Here is a 17,500-nt window from a genome sequence, read left to right on the forward strand (position 1 = left end):
CGTGCGTAGCCTTGACGCGCTCCTCTCAAAAAATCTAACTACGCGTCAGAGCGTACGCATACACGTCAGCGCGTCAGCTCTGTGATTGGTCCGCTTGGTTGCGTCACATGATTCCGACTCTCTCGTCGGCCAAAATGCGGAAGCCATGAGAGAAATGTCATTTACTTTTTCTGTAATTACTCATTAATAAAGATTTGAAAAATTATGATAACCATCGTATTATCTTAGTTTAATGTCATTTCAATGCATCATAGAACTTTTATTTACAACAAGCATAACAACAAAAAGATCGCTATTATGCCGCTTTGAGCTTTGAGCTCCGTTGAATTCCTAACCGGAAGAGGCACAGCACAGGGGCATAGAAAACACACTGCCACCTAGCGATGTGACGGTGTAATTGCAGCGCGGCCTACGCAGAAGTGTAAAGTGCGAGACCCCTTACGTAGAATACGTAAGCTACGCACGTAAATTCGACGCAGAACTTTAAATCGGCCTTAAGGCTTTTTAAGACTAGCGCGGGAACCCTGTATTTAGCGCCTTTCATGCAAAATTGTAATACAAGGTGCTTAACAATACAATGAAAATACAACAATACAATGAAAGTACAACAATACAGTAAAAATAAACAGTAATATAAGGAAATTAGTAGTATAGAAAACAAGAGATATGGTAGTACAGAGAGGCCAGGGTAGCAAGGTAAAAGAGTGTAGATTGTAGTAAGATGGATTAAGAGAATGCTAAGATGAAAAGGTGTTTTAAGATGTCTTTTAAAGGTGTTTACAGGTTGTGACGCCCTCAGCTCCTCTGGCAGGCTGTTCCAGAGGCGAGGACCATAGACCCATAGTGACATCCTAATCTACAGTGTGTCATTGATTCCTATGCAAATAGAGACCCTAAAAAAGCAAATATATGAATTCAAAAATTACATAAACTATTATCCTTGCATTAAGATGGACGCAATTCAACTTACTGAATGATTTGTTGATGACAGTTTTGCATTTTAGCTAAATAAAATAAAATAAAAAACTGGAAAAATATAGGTGTTCTAAAACTTTTCACTGGTAGTCTGTGTGTATGTGTATAGCAAAATGGCATATATTATATTTATAGTTAATGCTTTTATCCAAAGCGACTTACATTGCATACATCTTTCAGTATACATAGTCCCAGCAGGAATCAAACCCACAACCTAAGCAGCGTTGGCACCATGCTCTAATGACGCACCCAGGACCACAGATAATATCTAAAAATGACCCCGTGATGATCGTATCTTGTAAAATGCGCAAATACTGAAACAAACATTTGGCGCCCCCATCGTTTCACCTGACTAGATAAAAGTAAATGGTGTAAACAAAAACAACACAACAGTCTACCTGAGAGATCATATCTGGCAGGGCCCATCCACCTCTTCCTCTCGCTGTCTGTCAACACGTCTCCATAGAAACCATAGCCGAGCAGCGAGACGGAGTACCTGACGAAGGTGTTGTTGTGGTGGACAGAACAAACGTCCATGGGCTGGGAGTCACCTGTAGGGAACACACACACACACACACACACACACACACAGCAGGATGCAGGATCAACAACAGACCCCACCCTGTTTGGTATGTCAATCATAACTGATTAAAGATCCAGAAATGCTCAAGATAGCTGCACGTCAACTGTAGGTATGTGGGTCAGCTTCATTTGTATGTTAACTGGGCATAGTGTTATATTATATGTGACACGGTGTGGTGAAAAGGGCCGCAGGTCGGCAATTCTCAAGTCGCGCAAAAAGCTTTTTTATTTTTTTATTTTTTTATTAACATATAAGCCCACTCAATATAACAAACAACAGTTTTCACTCACTGTCTCATCTGCCATAGGCTACTGGGTTAGTGATACATGGCTTGTAAACAAATGTACGTTTTAGGACGTGTTCAAAAGCAAGGACTGTGTGATCATTTAATTATGTGCAGTTATGTGTTTTTAGCATGTTGTGTCCTAAACATGCAGTTAGATGTTCCTTTTTAGCACTAGTCTACTAGCAGCTGTTTCGCGTGTGTTTTGATTCAGAGCGCGTTTCTCCGCTATTTGGTTTGAGGTGTACCAACATTCAAATGACCATATCTTCTTCAACTATTTCCAATGTATGACGCATCATTTGAAAGCTTACAATCTGCACTTTCATAATCTGGAAAAAAACAGAAAAATGACATTGCCCTACTTGAGGATTTTTTTAACCAGACCCTGTCACATACAGTACATTAGTTCAATAGAGCTGATATTAAGACAGAGATTCATTGGCTACTGTTACTTTATAATAACTCCATGCTTACATTCTGAATAGCCGCAGAAAAGACTACTCACCCACGATGATGTGTAGAGCGGAAGTCACCGGATCATTGGTGCCTACTGTGGCATAACAGATGCAGTCAGTGGAACCTGTTTGATACGAGATAGAGGTCACAGACAAGTCAGAAAGACCCACTTAATCTAAGGACAGATCGCAAGCTTCTGAATGTGTTATTGTTTCTGACAACAAAGTTGACTTCAGAGAGGCCTTCAGAGAGGCCATAGACTTCAAAGAGGCCTTTTGAAGTTATGGCTGAGTCATAATAAACCGAGTTAAAGGGTTTTATTAGGCAGACATAAAAAGACCCTTCCGTTATAGAGATATCAAAGCTGATGGTATCTGAGCACTCAGCACACACTAGCCAGCAAATGAGGGGGGAAATACAGACCTTCACTTGAGAGAAATGTTCAGTTTGACTTCAAAAACTTGACTGGAGAGAGAGAGAGAGAGAGAGAGAGAGAGAGAGAGAGAGAGAGAGAGAGAGAGAGAGAGGGGGGTAATGGGGCCTCTATCTATCTATCTACCGACCGTGTCCAGCGTAATTTCAAGCATATCTGTCACAGTTTGATAATTTACTTCGACGGAGACGCACGAATGCCACCAAAGACGAGAGGAGACTTATTTCCATCTCTGGCGGCGGGCAGACCGGGGATGTTTTCAGCTGACTCACAGAGGCGTGACAGAGAGGAGTCTGGGAGATCGGCCCCGCCATTTACCGATGGACACAGAGATGAGTATGAAGATGAGCTTCTTCTCCGCTCCCCTCCTCGTCCTAGCCTAGTAATCACATTCCACTCTTTCAAATTGCTCATGAGAGTGCCGCTATATGACACCAAGCGTAAAATGGTGACATATGCCGACTGGCTTCCTTCCAGTCTTTTCTTAGAAGTCACTGAATTCCAATGAGAAAAGCAGTCGAAAGCTTTTGTTACCTCTTTATTTCTGAAACAGACTCTTGTTCTCTATAGGAACTTGATCAGGTGGTCACAGGATCACTGTGTAAGCCAAGCATGCAGATTAAAACCGAAGACCACAATATGCTAGTCAGAAGAACTTAATCTCTCGCGACAAATCCCCCCCAAAAACCTTGGTGACTTTCCAGATTCCTATCTCGCTCACATGTTGGCAGTTTGACTCACTACCGCTTTCTAAAGCTCCACTCACTTACAAATAGGCTGCACACTACCCTAGAATAAAAAAGCAACAACCATAAAACAAATAATTTACCTCAATATATCTGGAAAGCCTACCATAAGGCTAGGAATGAGTGGATTAATACACTGTGACAAGGCAATCTGATATACAGGGAGTTTAATACACCAAGGCTTGTGTGTTGTGTTGATATAGGCCTAGTAAACACTCGTGTCATAAAAAGTCCATTCGATACTGATAGCTCCTGTCTGTAATGCACCACATTTTGGAGGGCGGGTTTGCTCCTTTGTTGTTTGAGCGACTCATGTTTTTTGTTTGTTCTTATGGTAGGTTTTTTTAGTTTCTTATCGTGTTTTATTAGCTTTAGCAACTTTCTGCACGCGAATTTGTCAGTTATGTGGTTTGCCAGGCTTGACAACAGGGGTGAGTACCTGGCTGGAGCGACATTTCGATGCTAAGGCCCTAGCAGTAGCAAGGCTGTTGGGGGGGGGGTGGGGCGGTGACTGACGGGCAAACCGACGGGCCGGGGGGGGGGGGGGGGGGGGGGGGTAGCGGTAGGCATATATATACGGACCTATAATAAGATGAACGCATGAGGTTATACAGTAGTAATGTCAAAAAGCACATTCTCGAGACATGTTCACAACCGACAATTGACTGACGGGAGCCTTTCCTCAGTTGTTAGAAACACAACTCAATCTCCTCCGTCTTCCAGTGGAAAAAGGCTTAACTCCCCAACTGCCTTAACTCACCACCTTTAGAGTGACCGAAAATGTTTTATGTGGTATATTAATGCATTTTTGGGTGAATAAAGAAGTCACCCATGGCACTCTAGGATGTTTTTGACAATTTGGGCGACTTTATTCCCCATGGCATTAAATGAGTTAAGGGCTTTTCACTCTGGCCCAGCAGGGGCCCACAGTAGATGCAGAGCACCACTCTTCTACTCCAAAGGCCCCATGCCCTCCTGAGCTTTCCCCCCCATCACACTGAGGGATAGCGGCCTAATGCATTCCACCATTATGGAATTTATGATGATTTAAAAACCGCCGCCCAGCATGCACTCTCTAATGGAGTTTTGAGTGATAGACTCTTCACCGGTCCCAGTGGGACCCCATGCACCCTGTTGCTATAGGGATTCTACACAGTAACTTGGCAACCGAGTGATCACACAACACAGGGGTTAAGGTTACCCACTGGCTGAACTCAATCATAGCTTCCACTGGAGTTATAAAATAGTCCCACTCAACGGGCTAGCGAAATAAATGCCTGCTCAACCCCTGGCATTAACTGCACTTCTTGCATAACTAGGGCCAGATGTTTTTCCAGGTCAGGCAAAACCCCTGGAACTATCTATAACTTTATATCTCCATCCCTGTTCCTTAAACCCAAAGTTTCTTAAAGCAAATGTTGGATGAAGGCATTGCTAGCCGATCACAGAATAATTTATGGCTGTAGCCCATGGGGTTTGCTCCTGTGTTGTATCTTCTCCACATCCACAGTCGGTTCCCTCGTTATCTTTTTTATTATTATAATTCTTTTAATTATGATTTATATTTTAAAAATAAGAAAAGTAATTCTTCCTTCTTCTAGCATTGTAACTGCCAATGGCCCCTGGTCCTAGCATAGATCACTTTTTCTTATGATGACAGATGGATAGATGATTCACTTACTTAGACAAATGTATTTGTTATACTGTAAGTTGCTTTGGATAAAGGCGTCTGATAAATGGCAACATTTTTTATGTAATGTAATGTAAATGCATCTCTCTCACCTGCAGGAATGATTCCAATCCGAAGGCCAGATGGAACCAGGTTCTCCTCTGCTGGGTTCTGGTCCACCCCAGAGTCACTCTGGGTCCTAGAGACCAGACCGTGGACGATCTCGCTGAACATGCCGTCCCCTCCAACACACACCACCCTGCAGCGGGACAGACACGGTGATGAGATACATGCCTCTCTGACCAAGTTTAATAACAATTAATAACCAAAAGCTATTTTTCAAGTGAGAAGTTTTGGCTTGTCAAAAGCTTTTCTACCTATTGTAGTGTTATATGGTCTACTGTATGTCAAAAAACCATGTTCACCACTGGGGAGGTTGCTTAGGATTCAAAGCTTCTCTGAAACAGCCTAATTTGGCTAATGCTATGGCCCATTATGGTGACTAATCAAGTGTCATAACAACCGACAGTAGTCACTAATCAAGTGTAATGTGACAATGTTATGACTAGTGTAATGAACAATTCCCTGGGGCAAAATGTATACTCGCATAGGACTCTAACAAGACTATTGTCTGTTTTGTCCACAAGTGAAAAATCGATCCCAGTAATGTAACCTGTAATTGCATTGACTGTAGTGAAAGAGCGATCAATTTTTCCACTCTCAAATAGACAGCGATCACGTTTTCAACTCTCAACTCATTTAGACAGACTACTGGTTAGAATAGTAGGTCAATGGATTCCCTGCAGGCAGGATTAGGCCGAGTCATGTTTCTTCTTAAGCTTTCATGTTTTCGATTGTTTCCTCCATGCTGTCATCAAAATCCACAAAGTTCACTTCTCAGCAGTTCCGTCTCTGAGTGCAGTTCTGACTACAGGGTTCTAGTACTGACTACAGGGTTCTAGTTCTGACTACAGGGTTCTAGTTCTGACTACAGGGTTCTAGTTCTGACTACAGGGTTCTAGTTCTGACTACAGGGTTCTAGTTCTGACTACAGGGTTCTAGTACTGACTACAGGGTTCTAGTTCTGACTACAGGGTTCTAGTTCTGACTACAGGGTTCTAGTTCTGACTACAGGGTTCTAGTACTGACTACAGGGTTCTAGTTCTGACTACAGGGTTCTAGTTCTGACTACAGGGTTCTAGTTCTGACTACAGGGTTCTAGTACTGACGCACAGACGCCGGTCTCTAGTATGGAGCAGTCATTTCTGACTGCTGAGCAAGGACAGGAGGTCGTCCTCATGTTGGGCTCAAACTCACCCGTCATATTTCTGTAGATCTGCCTCCGTTTTCAGGTGGTCCCTGGCATGATTAGCTCGCTCGGTAACTATGGAAACACATTTTAATAACACGCATTCAATATGTATTTATTTATTGAGCGGTTTGCACAGCCATTATGCTAGAGAAGAATGGTTAAGCCCCCCAAGAAAAAAGGATTTGTTGTGAAACATCTTTACAGGGAGATGAAATACCTGACCTGGAGAAGTCAGAAACGACATCATTACACCGTAAAATGGACTAAAATTTACAGAGAGCATAACCTAGACATACAACAACAAGGATAATACCACACACACACACTTCCGCTGATCCCCAAAAGTGAATTAATTCCCTATATGGAGACAAGCAACATTTAAACTGTAAAGGTCTTTGAGCGCTCGTGAAATGTCAACACAATCTCAATCTCCCCAGCTAGGTTGAAACTCATCTTCCATTCGTGGAGGTTGGTTATATATATATGTCAGCTAGCTGTCAATACCTCAGGCCATCCACGCTCTTCCCAAGAGCTCTGATGAATAATTGATGTGTTTGGATTCCCATGTTTATCGACTATCAGAGCTTCCATTACAGTGTTTGGGTGATGGATGAACCCATAAATAACATCATATTCCTTAGAGTCTTTGCCAGGTAGTGGTTGTTTGCCAACAAAGATCTATTTGCCGGCCATAAAATCTCATTTTTTATTTAAATGTTAATGTAGGCCTCTGACAGCGACTCACCGATCACGTCAGTGGAAATGGAGGCACGGGAAAACAGCGAGGCCACTTTTTGCTCGTAAATCCGCTTCCCGCGTTGTTTTCCTCCGTAGGGATTAATGTACACCAACAAGCGCTTCGGTCTGCTGGCTGCAAAGTGGGGAGGGAGGGAGTTTGGCCGTTAAATGGAGGAGAGAAATTTAGCTTAGCCAAAGTAGTGTGACTGACAACAACTTTTATGAATTCTACACAAACTTTCTAGAAGTGCTATGTCAAACTGACATCCTCTAAAATATATTCTATAAATATAAAATTATATAAATGGTTTGTGAAATTGATTGTCAAATTAGCATACAGTAAAGCTACATTGTTAGGCAAAGCTAAACGCTAAATGGCTTTATGCCGAGTATAACAGATTGCACTGAGGAAGCCCTGCAAAGAGAAGAGCTGTTGGTTCCCAAATGTATTACAAAAACAGAAACTTCCTTCACAGAATGCTACGCAGTTTGTTTATTGTGGTTATGACAGGCTTCATTGAGGAGGACATACTCAGGAGTGACAGTTGGTCCTGGATGGCGAGGACCCACTGATGACGCTGCTCCTGCTCAGAACAATGGAAAGTGATCTCACCACACCGCCAGCGGTGCTGCCTGGTCCTCTCCACGTAAGAAACTAGGTTTAGAAAAGAGACAGAATGGAAAAGAGAGAGAGAGAGAGAGAGAGAGAGAGAGAGAGAGAGAGAGAGAGAGAGAGAGAGAGAGAGAGAGAGAGAGAGAGAGAGAGAGAGAGAGAGAGAGAGAGATGCCAATTCAAATACTTTGTGAAGCAAAAAGGAGAGTCTGTCATGATTCAGCTAACAAGGGAATTCTCTGCTAGGGTAGATAAAACAAAAAGTGTTGTTGCTTGAACAAGAGTCTACCCCAGGCTCAGCCTTCCTCCATACCTGTGAATGCGTACTCATACAACTCTGTAGGAACTTTGTGCTTCCTTCCAACATCTTTGTTGGTTTGGTCCTCCTCAGTCTCCTGGACAGCGATTATCTCAGACACCGGCACAAAATGGCTCCCAGCTATAAAAATAAAAACAGTTTAGCAGGGTTGGACGTACAGTAGTTGGGTATATCTAATCCTATGGTAATGGACAGAGATACTGGATCACCTGGGGTTACCAGGTGGGGCAGCTGTGGCACAGGAGGCAGAGTCGCCGTCTAGTGATCACAAGCTTGGCAGATCAGCGGTTCGAGCCCCGGCTCAGGGGGCTGTCCACATGTCGAAGTGTCCTTGGGCAAGACACTGAATCCCAAAATTGCTCCCAGTGAGCGGGCCAGCGCCTTGCATGGCAGCTTGCCGCCATTGGTGTGTGAATGTGTGTGTGAATGGGTGAATGAGAGGCTGTTGTAAAGCGCTTTGGAGCAGCTTTGGAGCAGCAAAAAAGGTGCTATATAAGTGCAGTCCATTTACCATTTACCATTTACCATTTACCTTAGCTGGAATAGATATCCAGACATCTTTGAATGGACATTGGACCTACTCCCAGATGGGTTGCATGAATTCAAGGAAGGTATGTCTGACATTTATCTAGGGACAAAGGGAATGTTTGGAAGGGGATTCAATGCAATGTTTACTTTCCCATATGAATAGGCTGTAGGGCAGTACAGTTGGCATAATCTTAACCCATTAAACGTTCTCTGTGAGGGACTGGGAGGAATTATGACTTTATGTAAGGCAATATACAAATCCAATAAGGCTTGGATGACCTTTTACATATAACACAGGAGGAGCCCAGTCATGACCTACAGTAAATCGAGGTAAATCGAGGTGGATCAAGGTGAACATGTCATGCTAAACTGCACTTGAGGAAGTCAACATAATGATACTATGGTAGAGGGCAATGAGTAGAACAATGTTTGTGGAACTTTTATTCTGATATGAGTTGCCCTAACGACACCCTTGAGTCAACCGTGCGTGTTGCGACAAAGGTACAGTTTAGATATAAACTTTCAACATAGTTTCCAGACACACCCACTCATCCAGTCTAGCATAACCCTTGGACTGAGGGTCCTATTGTATACTGTGCTAATTTTAGTCCCATGTGAACTCTGTCTGAACTGTGGTAACAGGGGATTGGAAGTTCACAGCTATCTTAGGATAATGCATCATAATGTCGCTGCATTTATTGTCCTTATCTTTGACTTTATTAAAAGATTATTATATATTTTCTATATCTATCATGTCAATGACCATTATTAATTTTAATTAATTAATTATGATTTTCCGGTTTATGTAATATCAATCAATACAATGATAATCTTCTACTACAATAACTCTTCTACTACAAATACAAAAACATGTGTAATTACTGAGTTATTAATGGTTACTATCATTGTTAACACATTGCGTAATTGAGTAAAATGGAGGCCAGTACTAAAAAGTTGTCAGTTCATCCCAGAAGCAGGCAGCCATCTCTGGAACCCCCATCGCAAAAACAACAAACGCCAACTGGGTTAGAGGAAGACTGAGGAAGACTGGGACAATGGCTGACATTCCAACGGTCCCCACACAGCCCTCCACTCACAATTGTCTCCCCTACGACCAGACAAAGCAGACCACCCTTGGCTAACTATGTTGGGTTTCCATTGGTTTGAATAGACAATGTTGGCACCAGAACCTCCTTCATTCTAGGAACTCTCTGGTGCAGCCTAACAACACAACTGGGCGGGAAAAAAAACACTAGATATCAAACAACTTTTTCAAGTGAGCATGGAAACCCAGCTGTGTCCTACAGTATGTTCATGGTTGGGCTTTATCGCTGACTGGGACGTCTTCCAGAAGGTTCTGAGCATCAGTACTAGGAGGTGATGATTACAGAGCATGGCCCGATTTGCATAAATCCTTTCAAGCCGGTCGCTAAGCCGGTGCCCCCTGACTCGTCGCTTGGCTCAGCTGATTCCTCATGCTACCGATACATCACACAACCCGTTTACTGTACATACACGGCCCGCTTCAGACAGTCAGGTCACCAAACGTTCCCTTTTTACTATGAACACAACAAGACTTAGCCAGTAACTAAGTCTACTTGAAAGCTACAGAAGGTTGAATATTTGACTCGCTTTGACTGACTGTAGGCGAACTATACATACAAATCCATAAAGAAGGGGAGGTGGAGACTACAGACGGGGGCATGAGGGAATGTTATACGGTGTATACTCAGCAGTTTTCTAATCGAAAACTCAATACATGTTGCTCTCTAAAAATGGAAGAGCGCTGTTTCAAAATGATAACCTTTGCTCCAGTTCCCCTAGGCAGAGTGGCATGCCAACAGACAGGATTCCTGCCCGCTTTGTGCTTTTTCAAGCGGAGAACATAACGTTTTTGAATTCTCCTTCTCGTCCCAGATTTACTTAATGTTTTAGTATTATTTGATGTATTATTTGCTAGGGACCATCTACACCATGTCATTGCACCAGATTTATCTGGATGCCAAATCTTCATCTGTAGTCCTGGTAGCATGTAGCCCTGGGCATGTTCTGCTACATGGGGGTTAGGGTTAAGCCAAACCCCCTCCGGGAACTGATCTTGGATCAGCACTTCTATTCCTCATCGAATGGCACAGCATGGATGTGGAATATGATGACATAGAAGCACAAGAGAACACATTCATATTCTGCTGCTTCTCTCACCACCCCTGCCCTTCCAGAGAGACTGAGAACATAATCCCTTTATTGTTACCATGGAACAGGGCCTGAAGCCATGTTAGGGGACAGACTAGAACACAGTGCCCAACTCTCAAGGTTGCCCGTGGCCAGGGACAAACAAACAGACAAACTAGATACTAAATACTCAATGATACTGTTCATATGCCTGATTTAATTATGTGTCAGTGAACGTAGTGCAGTATATGACATCTTGGTCTTTTAGACGTGGAAGGCCACTGAATAGCATTGAAGTGAATGGTATGAAAGTGTGTTGTGTCAAACGCAGCCCCAGGCTCCAGAAGCCCCATACGGTGATGGCGCGGGGGGGACCAGAGTGGTGGTGTTAGTGGTCACACTGATTACGTTACGTAAAAAACGGTTATTCTGCATCACGCTCACGGTGCTCATTGAGCCAATGCGTGATCAGCTTTCCAGGTCACATGTGTTTCATATGTTTGCTACTGTATATTGACTCAGCCAATAGCAAATAACAGCAGTGAGGGGATGAATAGGCCTATGTTGACTGTTAGTAATACTTGGTGATTGTGAACCCCTGACTCCCCTCTCCCTCACCCCCCCTCCCTCCCTCCCTCGCTCTCCCTCCCTCTCTCTTTCTCTCCCTCTGTCCCTCTCTCTGTCACATCTGTGAGTCTGGTCAGGGACATGCGCAGGCTTTAGATTACATAGGCAGCAGATGAGCCTAAGTACACTTTGCGGTGAGGTGTCAATGCAGGCATGATTCAACCCACTCGCCACAGGTTCAAGGCAAGGCCTTAGACTAACAGAGTGACGAGAGAGTGACGAGCTAGACTGTATGACTGGGGTGGTGTGTATGTCAGCGTCAGAGTCATTATAGGAAGTGATTCATTAAGGTCTAAGTGGAAGCTAGAGTGGCAGCTGTACATTTAAGTGCTGGGGATGGTTGATTGTGTCACAGCCACTGTTGGGGTTCAGGGGTCAAATTAGCTTGTCTTTATCTAAGGAGAACACATTATTATGTCCCATTGGGTCGTTACTATGACCAGTATATCATCCAATGCTGATGCTTTTGATGTATGGGAGATATTACGCAAGATATTGGGGGTAGTGGTATGGTGTAGTGGTGGGGGTAGTGACGGCCTGGCCTAGGGGATAGTGATTTGGACTGGTGATCTGAAGGTCATGAGTTCAAATGGACTGGTGATCTGAAGGTCATGAGTTCAAATGGACTGGTGATCTGAAGGTCATGAGTTCAAATGGACTGGTGATCTGAAGGTCATGAGTTCAAATCCCACCTGGGATCACCACCACTAGTGTGCCCTTGAGTAACTTAGTCCTACATTACTCCAGGAAGACTGTCTCTGTCATCTCTAAGTGTAAGTCGCTTTGGATAAAAATGTCTGCTAAATGTAAGATATTATATGAGAAACACTGGATGTAGAAATAAGTAAGTCCTGAAGTGACTCAGGTTCCTCCTCAAGATACACATAGCCTAGCTTGTGTTTGTTCAGAGGACTTTTTATAGCACACTGTATATTTTCCTTGATTTATTGGTGCCTTTCCTTCTCAACGGAGCCATGCACGTTTGCAGCGAGGCGACTCTGGGAGTGATGAGGGCAGAGAGGATTTACGTTCGGAGCTGCAGAGTAGTCGACTGTGCCAGGCTGCCAGCTCAGTGGATGGCTGGTATGTACTGTATTACAACATAGTAGATAGTAGTAACAGACCGGGCCCAGAAAACAAACACCAGCTGTTCTGTTCCCCCTAAAAACCTCCCAACTCACCACCACGGGTTGCGTAACGACTGTGACAGACAATATTCGGTATGACAACTTCTGGAGTGAAAGAGGAAACATGATGTCCAATGATGTTGTTTGTCGTGTGCCTCTTTAATCGGTGGGGAAGTGTGCCTGTGGAATTATGTGCCGATGTTTTGTGTTTGTCTGAAATCAATAAAAAGATTTGAACAAAAATGTGGTTGTTTTTAAATGCCCCAAATCAAAAATGGGGTCAGTTCTGATAGTCCTTTTATACACATTCAAACAAGGAAACCAAATCAGGCAATTCCAGGCCAGAGATAATGGAGTGTGACTTTCCACCACCAAACCAGGTCAACTCCAACAGCATCATACACGTCTATGAAGAGGTTAAATGACCTGAAGTGACACTAAAGCATGCCTCTGTAGACTAATGCAAAACCATAGGTCTACAGCTCACGTGGAAGTTGAATCAGCACACACACCAACCCATGTGTGTACCAGTCACTGATTAACCACACAAACAGTACTTCCACAGTAACAGTTCCACAGTAACAGTGTTTAATAAATGACTGGTAAGATAAACACATCATGTTAATTTTAACTCCAGAGGACAATGTGCCGCCTTTCCATCACTTTGCCAGTCATGTTAAATAATAAAATAAATAAAGAATAACATTGAGAAAATTGAGTAATTCTTCCTTCTTCTAGCATTGTGACGCAATGGCCCCTGGTCCTAGCATGGATTTCTTTTTCTTATGATGACTGATGGATAGATGATTCACTACTTAGTCGCTTTTGGATAAAGGCGTCTGATAAATGCCCAAACATGTAAAATGTTAGTTGTGGGAGTCTGGCACAGGCTTAAACACCTATCTCATTGTTCGTTTTTGTTTGATTGTCATGGAGACTGAGGTCTTTAGAGGGATTATTGTAGGGTGTATTGTTCATTGGTTCCACTTTAGAGAGTAACAAGAGCAATGGCAGTGTGAAATGTGCTGAGTGCTGACCATAATCACTGCACTTAGTGTTGTAAAAGTGAAGTGAGCACCTCATTAACATGAGTAAACAAAGCCCAGAGGGCATAGTCCTGAGTCCTGAGTCAAACAGCACCACTTGACAAAGGCGGCTTGGGGTAATTGGTAATGAGGCTTTTAGAGGATGAATTAAAGTAAATTCTAGGAATATACTGTAGAGGCCTATGATTATAGTCGGTGGGGAAGTGTGCCTGTGGAATTATGTGCCGATGTTTTGTGTTTGTCTGAAATCAATAAAAAAGATTTGAACAAAAATGTGGTTGTTTTTAAATGCCCCAAATCAAAAATGGGGTCAGTTCTGATAGTCCTTTTATACACATTCAAACAAGGAAACCAAATCAGGCAATTCCAGGCCAGAGATAATGGAGTGTGACTTTCCACCACCAAACCGATTATAGTATATCTGTTTGATAAGGAAATGTCTTAGCTGACACATTTCACGTTGCGTATAAAGGAACAAATCAATTTATATTTCAATATCCATTCTGAATCAAGTAATAATAATAATAATAATAATAATAATAATAATACATTTTATTTATGGGCGCCTTTCAAGGCTCTCAAGGACGCCTTACAAGACAGTTTAAAACCACCTATCAATACATTAAAATCAACAAAGCAAAATGAGATAAAAACCGCAAAATCAGAAACAAAATACAGGAGATCAAAACAAGTAAGCCATTGTGAAAAGGTGTGTTTTAAGACTGGATTTGAAAGGGGTGAGAGTGTCAAGTACTGTAGCTAGTTCTCCGTTTGTTTTCTATAACAAATGACAACTGTTGGCGTTGTATTGATGGGGAAGTCCAGGTGCTGCTCTCCTATTCTATCCCACGCGCATATCATCAAGTCACTGTTTTGCATGATGGCCTGGAATAAAGAGTTCGTTGACTATCACGCCGATAGAGTCAGTTGTGCCAACACATGATCTACTTTACATAGATAGTTTACTTAACTTCACTTCACTTTAAAAAAAGAAAAAAAGAAAGAAAAAAAAGTAAAAAGTAAAAACATGTTCGACAGTTACTAGTTACTAGTGCATTGGAAGGTGGCATTTTAATTCAAAAGTCTACATAGGGTGTGCTTGAAACTGCTAAAATTAGTTTTCAAATTTCATGCAGGCCCTTGTCATGTGGTAGACACCGACTATCTACTGAAACAGATCCCTTACAAATCCCCCTGCATGATTTTGATAAAAAGCCAAATATGATGACGCTCTTCAATCACCCAAAGAGTCATAATATTGTTTTTGTTTTACAGTTATTGTTTCTGTGACTGATGCTCAGTGGGTGAAGGTGCAAAGTAGGTTAGGACAGGGTGATCTTGAAAAGAAATACCCTAATCCTAATCCTACTCCAATCAATGATACAATGACATTGTTACTGTACAAGAAAATTGTCCGATTATATACAATTGGCTGCGGTTGCCTCCGACTCCAATCTCACTGACAAGGAAACTGTAACCCTAATTCATTTTGCACTCACCAGCTTTAGAAACGCTGTAGATGCTTCCAGGGATGCGTTTTTTGGTCGTCTCAACCTCCTTCCATGTCAAAGCAATTCGGTTTAAAGTGACTTCTAAAACCCTATGTTTCTGAAATAGCTTTGAGGACAATAATAACCTTGATTGTTTTTCCATAACTTCGTTCAAACGTCCCATATTGGAGCGGAAGCGAATAAAGCAATTTAACGCTCAAACATTCAATCGTCTTCAAACCCGCAAATATAAACAGCGAGTCAACATCAATACAGTTCAGCGGTACTAGAGGTTCATTTTCTGGACGGTACAGCAAACAAACCATTTCAGCAGCGCGTTGCGTCAGCGCGTAATCTCCTGGCGACTGTAATCTCCTCACATGGGTGTTTATGGAGAGGGGTGCCTGCCTGTCAACGCTATCTCTCGTAAAAATTACAGTAGGCCTACAATTGTTCAGAAAGTTTGGAATGGGATGTTTGATGTTTTTGTTTAGTTTTTATGTGTGTGCGCGTGTGTGTGTGTGTGTGTGTGTGTGTCACTGTGTGTGTGTGAGTATCCTACCTGTCAATCCAAATAATGCATTAAACTGTGTGTGTATGTGTGTACGTGTGTGTGTGTGTGTGTGTGTGTGTGTGTGTGTGTGTACGTGCGTGTGCCTGTGCGTGTGTGTCTGTGTTTATGAAAGTCCCACATTCTTCTCTCATTGCTGTGACATTTGTTCACCAACGTTTCAGCTCAATAGCTATCCTCTTGTTATCACATAACAGCATCCTTCATCTTCTGAATCATTTTGATTCTATAAGTGCTTGCTTTATTGCAGGTGTATATATATATATATAATATATATATATAGTGGAGGATTTGACTTAATTTAGTTGTTTTTGTTTGTTTGTTGTTATATATATATTGATTCTATATAAATGCTGCCTTTTGTTGCAGGACTGCTTTCAACCTGGTTTGATCAGGAGTTATCTTTGAAACTCACATTTCTTCTTCTCTTGTTCTTGTTTTAATTACCATTTTACATGACAAAATCCCATTGAATCAGACTCATACAGACTCTTGATCATACAGATCAAGCTTCAAGCCTAATCTTTGATTATTTAAATCATATATGGACAGAGAATGATGCTTTAGCATAACCAATCCAACATCCATGCTGAACTAACAACATAATTCGCTGTTTACACAGGCTACAATGACATGAGACGCTTTGACAGCCAGAAGATGATGACGTTGTCCGCGTCTCAATCACTTGCAGTAGATCGTACTTGTGATTGGCCGATTGCGAGGCACTGGCAATCAGACCAATCACGGCAGCGTTTGCTCAGAGATCGCATCACCAACATGGCAGCTTTCTGAGTTTTGGAGGAGGGGACTAGGTGTAAATAAACACACATTATACGTTTTAGGAATCATAACAACACCCGGATATTGTTGTATATGAAATATTGAATCGAAGGGAGAAAATGTCAAGTGACGCAAACAAAAAACAGTTTTGGAAAAGAAACACAGCTAAGGTCCCTGGCAGGTAAGTGACGTGGTCCTTCCTAGCTAGCCTGCTAAGCTAGCTGCTTGCTACGTTGCACTATTGAACCATTGAAACTAAACCCTCACTGGTTGTGGAATTGGATATGTGTTTACATATTATGGAGAGAATGTATGTTATTGTCATATCGTATAGGTTGGCAAGTGTGGTTGAGCTCGTCAGTGTACTACACACTGACACAGTTTCACAGGCTGACATTTGCTTACTGGCTAACGCTAACCCTTTGCAATTCTACTTAGCAAGCTAGCTAAGCTATCCCTTTGGCAGTGTGATATGATCAATGATAAGATAGCCAGCCACTTATGAAATGTATGTTGACAGATACATTTGTGGCCATAAGATAAACGTGAACTTCTCGTTGACTTCCCTTTTACTTGACGACAGTAGCTACAACAGGTTAGCCTCTAGAGTTTGGAGCTGATTGAGTTTTCCATGATGACAGCTTCGACACTACTGTGCAGGAATGTTAAGGCATTTGGCCTAGCTGACAGAGGTCTGTTTGTCAATTGAATTCCGTAAATACATGTGTAAATACATCTTGTCAAAGTTGAATGCCAGCTGCTAAAGCCACATTCTGCAATATTTGTAGTATAGTTTTTAAAATGAAGAAATATAGCCTACTCCTTGTTATAGCTTAGATTGTGATGAATTGTCTTGCCTTTTCAAACAATAAAGACCTCAACTGTTAAACAATAAATACCATTATTCAATTCTTAGCCTAATGTTTTTGTTGTCATAGGGACTGTTGATCTATAGCTTCAGATCATGTTTAGAAAGTAATGCTACTCTCATGGAATGACATGGCTGAAGCACCACAGATGTGCAACTAT

General features: G+C 42.2%; 2 protein-coding genes across 2 annotated transcripts in view; one reads left to right on the top strand and one right to left on the bottom strand.

Moving 5' to 3' along the window:
* Window positions 1–15,283, bottom strand: part of cerk (ceramide kinase) — a gene marked incomplete at its 5' end in the record, with an annotated part of 21,241 nt that extends 5,958 nt beyond the window's left edge. The window contains 8 exons of the mRNA XM_080538336.1: window positions 1,374–1,526; window positions 2,350–2,424; window positions 5,262–5,407; window positions 6,466–6,532; window positions 7,206–7,331; window positions 7,731–7,853; window positions 8,125–8,250; window positions 15,130–15,283. Coding sequence (XP_080394462.1) covers window positions 1,374–1,526; window positions 2,350–2,424; window positions 5,262–5,407; window positions 6,466–6,532; window positions 7,206–7,331; window positions 7,731–7,853; window positions 8,125–8,250; window positions 15,130–15,283 — 970 coding nt within the window. The remainder of the gene's footprint in view (window positions 1–1,373; window positions 1,527–2,349; window positions 2,425–5,261; window positions 5,408–6,465; window positions 6,533–7,205; window positions 7,332–7,730; window positions 7,854–8,124; window positions 8,251–15,129) is intronic.
* Window positions 15,284–16,568: 1,285 nt separating this feature from the next.
* The window catches only part of tbc1d22a (TBC1 domain family, member 22a), a gene marked incomplete at its 3' end in the record, with an annotated part of 142,796 nt that continues 141,864 nt past the window's right edge, over window positions 16,569–17,500 (top strand). The window contains 1 exon segment of the mRNA XM_080538663.1: window positions 16,569–16,652. Within this exon segment, the coding sequence (XP_080394789.1) occupies window positions 16,591–16,652 (62 nt within the window). The 5' untranslated portion in view covers window positions 16,569–16,590.

Source organism: Nansenia antarctica, assembly GCF_963989245.1.
Source record: "Nansenia antarctica genome assembly, chromosome: 8".
Classification (NCBI taxonomy): domain Eukaryota; kingdom Metazoa; phylum Chordata; class Actinopteri; order Argentiniformes; family Microstomatidae; genus Nansenia; species Nansenia antarctica.